This window comes from Schistocerca piceifrons, chromosome 2, assembly GCF_021461385.2.
Source record: "Schistocerca piceifrons isolate TAMUIC-IGC-003096 chromosome 2, iqSchPice1.1, whole genome shotgun sequence".
Classification (NCBI taxonomy): domain Eukaryota; kingdom Metazoa; phylum Arthropoda; class Insecta; order Orthoptera; family Acrididae; genus Schistocerca; species Schistocerca piceifrons.
In genome coordinates, this window is record NC_060139.1 from 842714330 (window position 1) to 842727784 (window position 13455).

Genomic DNA, 13455 nt, shown 5'->3' on the forward strand with positions numbered 1-13455 from the left:
AGAACAAATCCTAGCACAGCCAGGAAGATTAACTATATAAGTCATTTCTCTAAACTTTGTATGCTTGAACCAGGGATGTAATACTACAGCATCTAAACTGACCACAACAGTGGAGCATAGGTTTGCTGGTGGTTTCAATGTGAATGAAACTTAGCAATGTTATATCAACCATGTCAGGTATCTGTCCCTGTGTGCACTGTGCCTCATGAAATGCATCCGACTGACATGAACTGTGCCTTCAAGATGCTTCCTGGATGATAGCTGCAATAGAACTCATTCACCAACAGTCTGAATTAACAAGAAAGCCCTCAGCTGCACAAGATAGGAACAAGGGTTTGAGAGAACTGGTATTCCATTCTCAGACCCCAGTTTCTCAACTCCCTTGTATGATGGAAGTGGGGTCCACATAAAAAATTAACAAGAGCAGCTGAAGAAAGATGACAATTTACATTGGTTCAGGAGGGCCCTATAAACACATAGTAAATAAATTTCCAATTACAATATGTGATGAACACCTCGCACTGGCAAAATAAACAGTATCACAAGAAAATAAAATATGTAATCCTCTCAGCTACAAAGAAGATTCTAGAAGTCAGAGCAGCCCTCTCTACATTAATAAAGAAAGGAATAGGAAGTGAAAAAGAAAAGATATGCTGCTCAATAGGTGTGATAATTTCTATACAATAATGTACTTCATTTACATCATTATATTTAGACATAATTACAGCACATATTCGTTGTTTTTGTTATCACTGTTGTAGTAGGGAGTTTTCAGTCTGAAGACTCATTAGATTAAACTCTTCACACAAGTCTGTCCTGTGCAAGTCTCTTCACCTCTCTGGAAATATTGCAACCTACATCCGTTTGAACTTAACTCTACTCAAGCTTTGGTCTCCATCTACAATTTTTGTCCCTCACACTTCCATACATTGCCAAATTGACCATTCCTTGATGGCTCAGATCGTTAGTTTTCTTTTTATTCACTATTATATACCATGAGCATTTAATTCAGCTGTATTAAGATGTTGAAAAACATCTCTGATTATTTCACACAATAAGCATTTACATGATAAGATTGTTAACTGTGCAATGATGTAACATTTATTGGGTATATTGTGTTCAAGTACAAAATATTAATAATATCATTATTGAATTTTATGTGATATATTAAGCAATATTGTAACATCGGTTCTGTGACCGAAACTCTATATTTTTCCATAAAATTTTTATTTTTTAGTGTTACCACTCAACAAAGCTACAGTTCATGAAAATTATATACAATAACTGTGAGATTTATTTTCTCCATATATATATATATATAAATATCATTATTATACCTATATTTTTCAACTGTCAAATAAAAATGAAATTATATATTATGTGATTGATTTGTACATTTTATAAATCACTATTATATTAAAATCTGTTTCTGTTCTATAAAGATAGGTAAATCTACCACCTTTGTCACACACTGATATGAGACAATGAAAGATTCTTGGCCCTTGTGGTGATATACAGGGTCCCAGCAACCCCCCCCCCCCCCCCCCCCCTTAAAAAAAATACATCCTGACAAGCTTTAGGGACAGGCACAGTATACCAAAACAAGAAAAAAAGTCTAGTAAATGCAGGCTCTAAAGCACGAACTATAACAGATGTAAGCCCTTATTCATCTTCGATGCTATGAAACGCATCTCTTCTGCTGCAAGCTCTTTGGTTTTCTTATTTTGCGAGGAGGTAGTATTGATCAAAACAAGAAAAATAGCTAGTAAACATGGGCTCTAAAATGCATTCTTTAACAGCTATGAGCACTTTTTCAGTACAAGAAATGTGTTTCACACTAGTGAAGATGAACAAGTGCTCCTAGCAATTACAGTATGCATTTTGGACTCCATGTTTATCAGACTTTTTTTTTTCTTGTTTTGGTCAGTACCTCCTCCCAAAATATAGAAAGCAAAAACCTTGCAATACAAGAGATCTATTTCATAGTATCGAAGATGAACAAGTGCTAATACCTCTTAAGGTATGCATTTTACAGCCCATGTTTATTAGACTTCTTTACTTACTTATGTATCAGGGACCTGTCCCTAAACCTTACCAGTGTTTTTTTTTTTAGGACACCCTGTATACCACTCCAAAGGAGTGATGAGTATCCCTACACCTCCTTATCAACAAATGATAATTGCCACTGAAGAGTTACAAAATTTGGTGTCAAGTGTAAAGGTACAGGAGTTGTGTGGGGTTTTTACTTTTATTTTCATGTGGTGAGCCATGCCGAGGGACGACACACATCTTCAACACGAGATGGCAATTGCAGCAACTTTGTGAGAGGAAATATCTGCTCCTCCTGAACTAAACAGTAACTTAAATGCTAGAGTTTGAAACTGTTCTTACTGACGTAAATGTCAAGCTGGATATAACTAATGCTAAAGTATAACTTAATTACAGATCTGAATTTCAAATTGAATACAACTAAGCCAATAAGCCAATAAGTCGGAAGAACATATTTCTAAGACTCAAACTCAAGATAAGGCTCAGATAAATCAAAAAATACTAACATTAAAATCCACTATACAAAAGTTAAAAGGCGGCTCACAGTCTGAGATAATCAAGAAGCATGATTTAGTGAGGAATGAGGTAAATGAACAGCTGAGCAAAGTAAATATGGATACAAAACAAATTACAGAGTCCACTGATAAAAAATTTAGCACAGTACAGAAACAAATTTCAGACACTAGTACGTGACTATTCAGGAGGGGAACAACGGAATTTGTCTTTCACTAATTTATGAGGAAAGTCTGTTTTATCCATTGTTGTTTTGCTGGTAACTGAACAGATTGATTTTGACACTTTCGATAGTCTCTTCAATTGCTGTTCATGTTGCGTCACTTGTTTAACCAAATTCTTTAATACCTCCAGTCTTAGATTGTGCATCTTTTCTATTACGGGTTTCAATTTTTCAAATTCCTCTAATTCACTGGCCAAATGGCATTTCATGGCCTTTGCCTGTGAAAAAAAATTAGTAATTTTATACTGCAAATACAAAATATATTCAATCTCTAATAACTAATTAAGACAAAGAGAAACTGGAGAAACAGAAAGTGAACAACTCAAACTGTAGTAAGTAGCTGTACAGATTCACAAAAAAGTAATCTGGATTGATTTAAAATGACAATTTATTGCAATAATTCCAATTTTATATGAGCAACTTTTCTGTTAGTAAAAAGGGAAAACAGCAAATAGAAATACTTCCGTTGTACACAGTAATGTGGCAAATTAAGAAAATTATTAAAAAGAATCCAGATGCATGTACATCCTGTCTGAAACTGACAGATCAGACAACAAAATCAAATCCATATGAAATATTGTTGAAAGGGAGACAGGGAAAGCAGCCACAGAAGGTTACATTTCTGTTAAATGGAAAGGGAGCTTTGTAAAACACAGTTCATTTTTAACATATTTCTAGTAATTACTACTTAAAAATGGTGAGAAATTGATATGAAATAGTCCTGAAGGAAAAACAAAACAGTCTTTGAAGAAGCAATACAGATGACATGACTTTACATGTGGCAAGGGCCTAATCAACCATATAACTGCTCTTGGGTGCATTCCTTGTTCATTTTTGTTAATGTTTACCCTAACTGTGTCCTCCTGGATGCTATCTTGCCACCTAATTCTGGGTCTTTCTCTTCCTCTAGTCCCATCTTTTATTCTGTGGAATGCTTTCTAGGTAATATATTCTCCTTCGTTCTTGCTATACGGCCTGCCCAGTTCGACCTTTCTTTCTTTAGTACTTAATAATATTATGGTGTCTGTACAGTTCTCTTAATTCTGTATGTTTCCTCATCCTGCATTGCACAGCTCTCTTAATTCTTCATGTTTCCTTTCCTGCATTCCATTTTATTTTCATCATATACAGATCCCAAAATTCTTAGTATTTTTAGTTTGAATATTAACAGTTTTTCTTGATCTTTTTGTTCAAAATACTAACTCTTTACATCGATATAATGTTACCGGTATAACAGTCAATTTGTACAGATTTTGAAGTTAGTTGTAAGTGCTCTTTTCTCTTTTAAAATTTTGCTAAAGCTATAAAGTTTTTTCTTTACTGTTGTTAGACAGACATTTATTTCAATATCTGTTCTATTATTGTTACTAAAAAGAGTCCCTAAGTACTTGAAGTGGTCATTTGTCACGAGAGTGAACCTACCTACAGCTAGAGGTGCATCACATTGGATTTTCTTACTTAGGATCCGATATTCCATCTTTTCTTCATTGACATTTAACCTTGTTTTCTCAAAAATTTTGTAATAATTTTACAGTATACTGATTAATTCTGTTCCGGAACAACTTATTAATGCTACACCAGCTGTGTAGGCAAGTCTAGTTATGTGCACCTCCTGCAAGCCGGATCCCTTGTGGATTAGTTTTAGTAAATGTTCTGAGAAAATTGATGTTGACGTTTTATGCGTGCCTCCCACACATGTAGCGTCAGTCATTTTTCAACAAAGTGAGTGTAATACAAGAGCTGAGGCTCATACACTGCCAGTACAGGTTCAAACCCTGTCTAAATACCCTATTTTTTTTAAATCACAAATATCATTGCATAGTAAATGTCAAGGACAATCATTCAAAAATAGTAATTTTCACTATAGTGATTTTTTAAATCACAAATAATATCATTGCATAGTAAATGTCAAGCACAGTTATTCAAAAATAGTCATTTTTGCCATGGTAATTTCATTTGTAAATCTATAATTATTGCACACTTTCATCAAGTATGTATTCCATTTGTGGTTCGTAGATAAAATTCCAAATATTTTGACAGCTCCAAAGAGTTCTCAACAATGGACAAACTATTAGCAACTGTGAAAGGCTTCCAGATGCAGGTGAAAGCACTCATCCCTAATTTTGACACTGATTATGTAATTACTACTAATCAAACTGGCTGCCAGTACAAATCTATGAACAATAGATCCCTTGCAGAACAAGGAGCGAAAACAGATTTTAACAATGGTAGTCTCCTTCACAGCACAATATATCACCGCACCAGGAAAGATATTCCCTTCAGTTTTCTTACGTATGCACAAGTCATCCAGGAAATTTGGTGGGCTTGTTCAAAAGAGTCGACTTGACTCATAAATTAAAAAATGTAATTGTGACTTGCTTGAAATCAGGGAAGTCGATGGAAGTGCTGCACGAAGAGTTTGTAAAATTTGTCGTTCTTCTGTACACGGGACACACAAAATTCCTTTCCATTATTAATTTGTGTGGAGGGCCAGACCGATTAGACACTTGAAGATGAAATCTTTGTTGATGAAAGATAACCATGCACCTACACTGTAAAGATTATGCCTTCCGAATGTTCTCCATTCTGCCAGCCATGGAATGTTTAGTTTTACACATAGGTTATAACTTTCATGAAAAAAATTCAAAATGCTCCAAACTTGCTAAATAGTGGACTAATAGAGAAATCGATTTGACGGAAGATTCCATAAAAATACATTCTCTAACTCTGCATCAATTTAGTGCACCTACTTCCACAGGAATGATACGAGGGTTGTTTTTAAAGTAAGGGCCGTTCGCGCATACAGTCCCGTAGTTCGCGCAGACGCCGCAACAAGCCACCGCGCCACTTGCCGGCATCCTTCCCATTCACACTGATGCAAGTTGCAGCTCTGTATCTGACGTGTACACATCACTGTGCTACTTTATAATGTTTACGATTACTGAATCGCCAGCCACGTGTGAGATACGGTCAGTGATACGTTTTTTGACCGCGAGAAGCCTATCTGCTGCAGAAATTCATCGTCAGTTAACAGAAGTTTATGGCTTGAATGCAATGAGTGAAGGTAAAGTGCGTCAATGGGTTAGAGAGTTTAAAAATGGCCGTCAAAACATCCATGACGAAGAACGCTCAGGCCAGCCCTCTGTGATCACTGATGATTTGGTGGCTGCAGTCGAAACAAAGATTCGTGAGGACAGAAGATTCACAATTTCCACTCTTTCTTTGGAATTTCCACAAGTTTCAAGATCGGTTTTGTACAAAACTGTGTCTGAAAACCTAAACTTTAAGAAACTGTGTTCTCGGTGGGTACCCAGACTCCTCACAGAGGACCACAAAGGGAAGAGATTTGCCACTTCATTGGACTTTTTGATTCGTTACGAGGAAGAAGGGGATGACATGTTGAGTCAAACTGTCACTGGAGAGGAAACATGGGTATCCCATATCACTCCCGAAAGCAAGCGACAATCGATGGAATGGCGACACACAACCTCACCCGTCAAGGTCAAAGCCAAACAGACGCTGTCAAAGCACAAGATTATGGCAACTGTGTTCTGGGACTGGCGCGATGTTTTGCTAGTGGACTTTATGCCACAAGGAACGACAATCAACTCAGATGCCTATGGTGCAACTCTAAAGAAGCTCCGCAGAGCAATTCAAAACAAAAGGCGCGGCATGCTGACAAAAGGAGTTTTGCTCCTGCACGATAACGCTAGGCCTCACACCTCTCAAAAGAATCGGGATTTGATTGATTCTTTTGGCTGGGAAGTTTTGGACCATGCACCATACAGCCTCGACCTTGCTCCTAGCGATTTTCACCTTTTCCGGTACCTGAAACACCATCTTGGCGGGCAACGCTTCAATGACGACGTTGAAGTGAAAGCGGCTGTGAACTCTTGGCTGTCGGAGCAGGCGGCCGAATTCTTTGAAGAGGGAATTAAAAACTTAGTTGTATGGTATGACAAGTGCTTAAGTAAACAAGGCAACTATGTAGAAAAATAGGTAAAAGTGTGTAGAATCAGAAAATAAAAGTTTTTTTTACAAAAGTATTTGTATCTTTTTTTAAAAATAAAAACGGCCCTTACTTAAAAAACAACCCTCGTACAACGTGGTTTGCACTGAAGTTAATCAAAGAAATGAAAATACTTTTTAGTTTAAATGAACTGTGGTTTTTGGTATTACTCCTGAATAATCTGTGTTCCTACAAGACAGTAGCTATCATTAAATGTATGTGATGCTCTATGAATTTGTATTTCGGTTGCTTCTGCAACAAATACCATCTGGAATTTTGTTCTAGCATAGCATGGGACAGTTAGTAAGACGATTCTGTTATCTATTCTGTAACAAACCAAATACAAATTTGAAGAAAATTTGCTGTAATGATTGATTTATTAAAGAAGTTATAACAGCAAAATCTACACTATTTAATGATATTCTGGGCAGGATTTGAAGCCGTACTGCCAGCATGGTAACTGTGGAACTTAGTCCCTGAACTATGTTCACCCGCTCACAACGTATTTAATGTTACAGATATCGGCAGAATGCATAAAATTTCAACAACGATTTTCTCACAAACTAGGGACTGTCACATGAAAACCAGCTAGCCCTCAAGAGATCTACAACATATGAAAGACTCATGAAAAACGTGATTAACAGGTCTGATGGTCCCTTAGTAAGACTATGTCAAATAAAATAGGTGAAATGATATCCTCTCATCTTAGTACACCTTAAAATTGTGTGTGTATGCTATCATGGGCCTTTTTCAAATTTAGAAATGGTAATGTGTGTGTGTCACTCTTGCACCTGCACATTTTGTAGCACTTTTCTTACTCTGAAATTATTTACATTCCACCAAAACTTTCCTTACCAATACTTATTTTATTGACAAGCAAATCAGCAACACTTGTATACATACCCTGGTTAACCTAGTCATCAGACAATCTAACTCTTTCTCAAGATTTTCAGCTTCTTCACTTGAATATTGAACTTTCTGTGCATTATCTTCAGGTAGCAAAACACCATTTGGAATTCCAAAATTCGAATCACAGGCTATCTGAAATAAATATATTTTGCCAATTCATTTCAGAATAAACATAATAAATTCTTATAATGGTATGAAATAATTTTAGTAAAGCACTTTAACTCCAGTAGTGTAGCTGATACTTCTTCACCCTGATGCAAGTGCTATCCCTGCATAATCAAAGTTAAGACTGTAGATGACAAATTCTCATAGAAAGCAGACATTAAGTCACCCAGTAAAGAGTCTGTTTAATCTATTCATTAAAGTCCCATAGTAGTTTATTAAGATAAAATCAAATATAATTTTGACCATGAGTTATGACAATTTAAAGCACTGAAACATGATTTGGCAACTTTGTTAACAAACATACGCAACTTTGTGATACAATGGCTGTTTGAGGAATGTCTGAAACTTCTCCTTCTTGAGGACAACCCCCCCCCCCCCCCCCGGCTCTTTTTTTAAACTTAAACCCCCTTTAGGTTTCTTCTTGCTATTACTTATAACAATTTAAGACAACCTGTCGTTTACTGACAGCTACTTTTAAACATGTAATAAGTTAGCCTGTCCCCATGGTTTAAGCGTCTGCCTCACAACATAGATGATGAAAGGGATCTTGGTCTCTCTCTGACTACAGTTATGGCTTCTTTTCTCAATGACAGGCCCCTATCCTGCAGTGCCTTTTCAATTCTCTCTTCATAAATGCGTCCAAGCTGCCATATTCCTTCTTTATCTTCATTGAAGTCAGTGAATAATCATTTGAGATTTGCTGGACACATTCAAATCACTACAGATCCAGCTTTTGGATAGTCTCCTCCTGTGGTTCTACAATTAATTTTTTCTGAATGGTTGTATTTTGAATCTCATCCTCCCTTGCCTGCTTATCTCCTATTTCTCTTCTCTGCTGTGTGAATCTCTCTCTCTCTCTCTCTCTCTCTCTCTCTCTCTCTCTCTCTCTCTCTCTATTGGGTGGGGACTGGTAAAAGATTGTGAGCAACACCAAAGTCAGCATACATCATACTATTGTTAACACTGTGACTTTCAGTTTTTTTATTCTTTTCTGACTGTTTTCCAATTCTAGCACTGAAATTTACAGGAATCTTATCTGATGCATTCTGCAGCTTTTCACAGGAACTATTCAGCTCTCTCTGCCACTAATGTCATAAAACAATATGAAACATGCCAGTTCTTCATTTGGATGCACTCTAACAGTGTGAATTTTGTCCACTCTTCGATAATATTGAATCTGATAACTCCACTTCTATGAGATGCATGTCATTTCTCATTGCTTTTCATTTTTGTCATTTGTTCTGTCTCTTTCAGACCTAAAACTACAAACAATGTGGCTCTCTCAAAGCCTCAATTTATTTCCTGATACTTTCCCTATATTCTATGTTCCATCCCTCAAAATTCTTGTCAACTACCATTCTGGTATTGCATTTATCTGTCCATTTGACTCCATTTCTTTTAATATTTATTGATTTAGGTATGAGAAACAATAATAATATAATAATAATAATAACAATAATTTTATTGTCATTCAGTCATTACAGCAATAGACAACACCACACATATTATAAAATACAAATGACACTTTAAAAGAAACAAAAAGATTGTTATTAGTGTTACATTATTATATTAAGTTAAAATCTTCATTTATGTCACAGAATGGGTGGTTAACTAGCCAATCATACAGTATTTCTTTGAAATCTAGTATGGGTAATTCTTGTACAGATGGTGAAATCTTATTAAATAATTTGTGCTCCATGAGTTCGTAACTGTTCAGTGATTTTGAAAGTCTGTGGTATGGGGGATAAATGCATCTGTTCCCTCTTGTACTGTAACAATGTACATTCCCTCTGTGTTTTGCATCTGGTAACTTCTATTTTGTGTAAATTAAAAGATAGTACATGTATGAGTTTATTACAGTCATGATCTTTTGTTCACAAAACAATGGTTTACAGTACACCTTATAAGACAAACCAGTAATTACCCCCATAGCTTTTTTCTGCAGTATTAAGATGCCATGCACACAACTAGAGTTCCCCCATAAAATAATACCATATGTTAATATGCTTTGGAAGAAAGAGAAATAGGATGTTCTAACATACTTTTCAGGTACACAGTTAGTAAGTCACCTTATCAGATAAATTGCTCTTGACTGTTTACCACTAATATCTTGTACATGTTGACCCCAAGATAATTTATCATCTAAATACACCCCCAAAAACTTAACATAACTAGGATCCTCTGATAGCAGCTTGTCTTTCGAGCTAAAAACCATGTGTTGTGTTTTATTGTCAGGCACTGAAGAAGCCTCGCATGCACATGCAAAAGACATTTAATAAAAACAGGCAAATTCAGTTGCAAAAGACGGAATTGTTATTTTCTATTGGAAAAAACATAATTGATTTAAACAAAGTTGAAGCCCTGTTCACAAACGAAATTGAACAAACAAACTGAACAAAAGAGGAGCAATACAGAAAGTTTTCAATGAATTTAAAGGTATACACTTGCTATCGATGTGACGAAAAGATTTTCTGTTCTTTTCTTCACATCTTTCCTCTCTAGCCACATCTTTCAGATGAACCCTCTGTCCTTTGGAAGCAAGGAATTGCAGATTTTTTTTTTTTTAAAAAAAAGGGGGGAGGGGGGAGAGACTGGTGATTTATAGTCTCACACTTAACAACTGAGCCACCAAGTCACACATTAGTAAAGGACGATAACTAGCTTCGACAAGAAGAGAATAGAAGCTTTCGAAATGTGGTGCTACACAAGAATGCTGAAGATTAGATGGGTAGATCATATAACTAATGAGGAGGTATTGAATAGGATTGGGGAGAAGAGAAGTTTGTGGCACAACTTAACTAGAAGAAGGGATCGGTTGGTAGGACATGGTCTGAGGCATCCAGGGATCACCAATTTAGTATTGGAGGGCAGCGTGGAGGGTAAAAATCATAGAGGGAGACCAAGAGACGAATACACTAAACAGATTCAGAAGGATGTAGGTTGCAGGAGGTACTGGGAGATGAAGAAGCTTGCACAGGATAGAGTAGCACGGAGAGCTGCATCAAACCAGTCTCAGGACTGAAGACCACAACAACAACATAGGAATATTATATGAGAACAGATTACTAGCCACCTAAAAGAAGAAGCATTAGCAATAGACAGGCAAGAGAAAAATGCTTATGACTGCTAAGCTTTTGGATAATTTACTTGGATGCTAAAACACACATGATTTTTATGTTACTCAGATTGTTTCTGGGATGGGGAAGGAAACCAGCCATGCCGTTTCAAAGCAAACATCCCTGCATTTGCCTGGAGTGATTCAGGTAAATAACGAAAATCTAAATCAGAATGGTTGTACTTCAGAATATGACAATAGTGTCCTATTTATTGTGCCATTTCACTCAGGAAAACAATTTGAGTTGTCATAATTATCATCATCAGCCACTGCTGGATATAGACCTTAGTATTCCTACACAAATACACCACTGGCATAAATTGATATTCTTAAGGATGAGATGCACACTAGATCAACACAACAGCAAGTGCCAGTTTAGAAGCAATGTCCTTGAAGTTTATATGTGATGCACAGAATCTTCTTCCAAAACACAACTACAACCAAGGCACGTTAAAACGTGTGAAACTGTGATACGTTATTAATTTAATACTGCATGTTTTATGAGACATTTCCACACAACACCACAACTCTGCACCTCTAATAATACACAATAAATTGCACAGTGACTAACAGCTCAACAATGAGCAATGGAGTTCATGCAAACAATCACGCTACGAAAAATGTTCATTACAAAACAAAAATCAGGCAGCACTAGTTTATTTTGATTTTAAAATAATCTGTATGGGCTTCTGAAGTACTGTTCAGTTATAAGAATGCCTATTTGACTTCAACAGTATTAACATTGCCCAAGATGCTATTACACAAATAAAAAAAAAGGTTCTTTGGTTAACTCTGGAGATGGAACTGGAATTTCCACAGGAGTATACAAACACAGGTAAAAACACATGGAAATTTTGAATTTCTTTTATCAAATCAGACAAGAAGTTTAGAGATGCTCTGAGGCAAAGATCTCTGTGTGCAAAATTTTCAAGTCATATTATTTTAATACCACAACAAAGAAGGCATGTGCCCAAATTAAAATGCTTTTTTGCATTTTTTGGAGAAAAGAGACAAAAATACATAAGAGCTGCCATAAGCACTGCGTGAAGTTGTGATGTTTGCAGTTTGAGAAGCAGTTAACCTTGAAACTTCACAAACATTATGCAGTATGGTCTGAAACTGCATGTTGCTGTTAAGGGGAAAACGAAATCTCAGGTAGTTGTCAGACTAGATTGGTGGCTTACATCTCTATTAAGATAATTATGTTTATTTAACAGTTTGATTTGGACAACATGCTGTAAACTTAGTTCATTTTATTTAGAAGAATAGTCTTCTTTAAATTTCCAAAATGAAAAAGCTCACTAAAACAAAAATTACAATTAAATAAAAATAAAAAATATAATAAAAAATGAGGTCAACCTACCACTCATCTTTATGTGTGGCACAGAAATGTAAGTAACAGCTCAGAGACATTACTATATTGACAGCAAAAAAATTGCAACATCAAGGAGGAGTTGTGTGTGACATACACACATAGTAGGGGTGTTTCTACATCTGAAAGATGATGTTTAATCAAATTTCACACCAGTCACATAAGAGTGGCACTAGTGGCACCACTATGAGGATGCAAATCAAGTTTGCTTTAAATACATGCTGTCATGGTTGTGAGTGTTAATCACCTATGAGATATGACACAATGAGTTGAAATTAGTCAACAATGCCTTTAAGGCGACAAAGACACAATTATCAACAGCTCACCGAGTTTGAATGAGGCTGTGTAACACGGCTACGAAAAGCTGGATGTTCCTTCTGTAATATAGCAGAAAGATTTGGCAGGAATGTACATGACTGCTGACAGTGGTCATCGCAAGAAGACAGGGCTCCAAACAGCCACGCGGCACTACTGAGAGGGAGTTCAGCATATGGCTCCACCGAATCATACTGCATCTCCACCAGCAGTTGGCACTGCAGTGACACAACGAACTGTTGTAAATCGGTTACTTCAACGACAGCACTGAGCCAGATGCCCTGTAGTGTGCATTCCACTAACCCCCAAACCACCACCATTTGCACTTCAATGGTGTCAAGTGAGAAATGATTGCAAGGCAGGATGGAGGTTTCTTGTGTCTCTGATGAAAGCTGGTTCCACCTTGTTGCCAGTGATGGCTATATGCTGTTTAGGAGGCCAGTTGAGGGCCTGAAATCAACCTGTCTGTGTGCTAGACACATGGACCTACACCTGGAGTAGTCTGAGGTGCGATTTTGTATGACAGCAGGAGCTCTCGTCGTCATCCCATGCTACCTGACAGCCAATTTGTATGTCATTCTGGTGATTCGACCTACTGCCTGCCACTTATGAAGATCATATCAGTATTCCAGGGGATGTTTTCCAATTGGACAATCGCCCACATACCGCTGTTGTGCTCTACAGAATGTCAACCTGTTGCCTTGGTCTGCTCAATCATCAGATCTGCTTCCAATCGAGTAAATATGGGACATCATCAGATGACAACTTATGGACCGACTAAGTGC

The 13455-nt window shown here is 36.7% G+C and overlaps 1 protein-coding gene across 3 annotated transcripts in view; it reads right to left on the reverse strand.

The window, feature by feature from the left end:
* Positions 1-649: 649 nt before the first annotated feature.
* LOC124776211 (protein MIS12 homolog) overlaps positions 650-13455 on the reverse strand; it is a 41051-nt gene continuing 28245 nt past the window's right edge. For 2 of the 3 annotated variants that reach the window (XM_047251062.1, XM_047251061.1), the window contains 2 exons: positions 7698-7835; positions 650-3003 (listed from right to left, as the gene is read on the reverse strand). In XM_047251062.1, the coding sequence (XP_047107018.1) occupies positions 2743-3003; positions 7698-7835 (399 nt within the window). In that variant the 3' untranslated portion in view covers positions 650-2742. The remainder of the gene's footprint in view (positions 3004-7697; positions 7836-13455) is intronic. The other variant, XR_007015604.1, reaches the window with a different exon arrangement.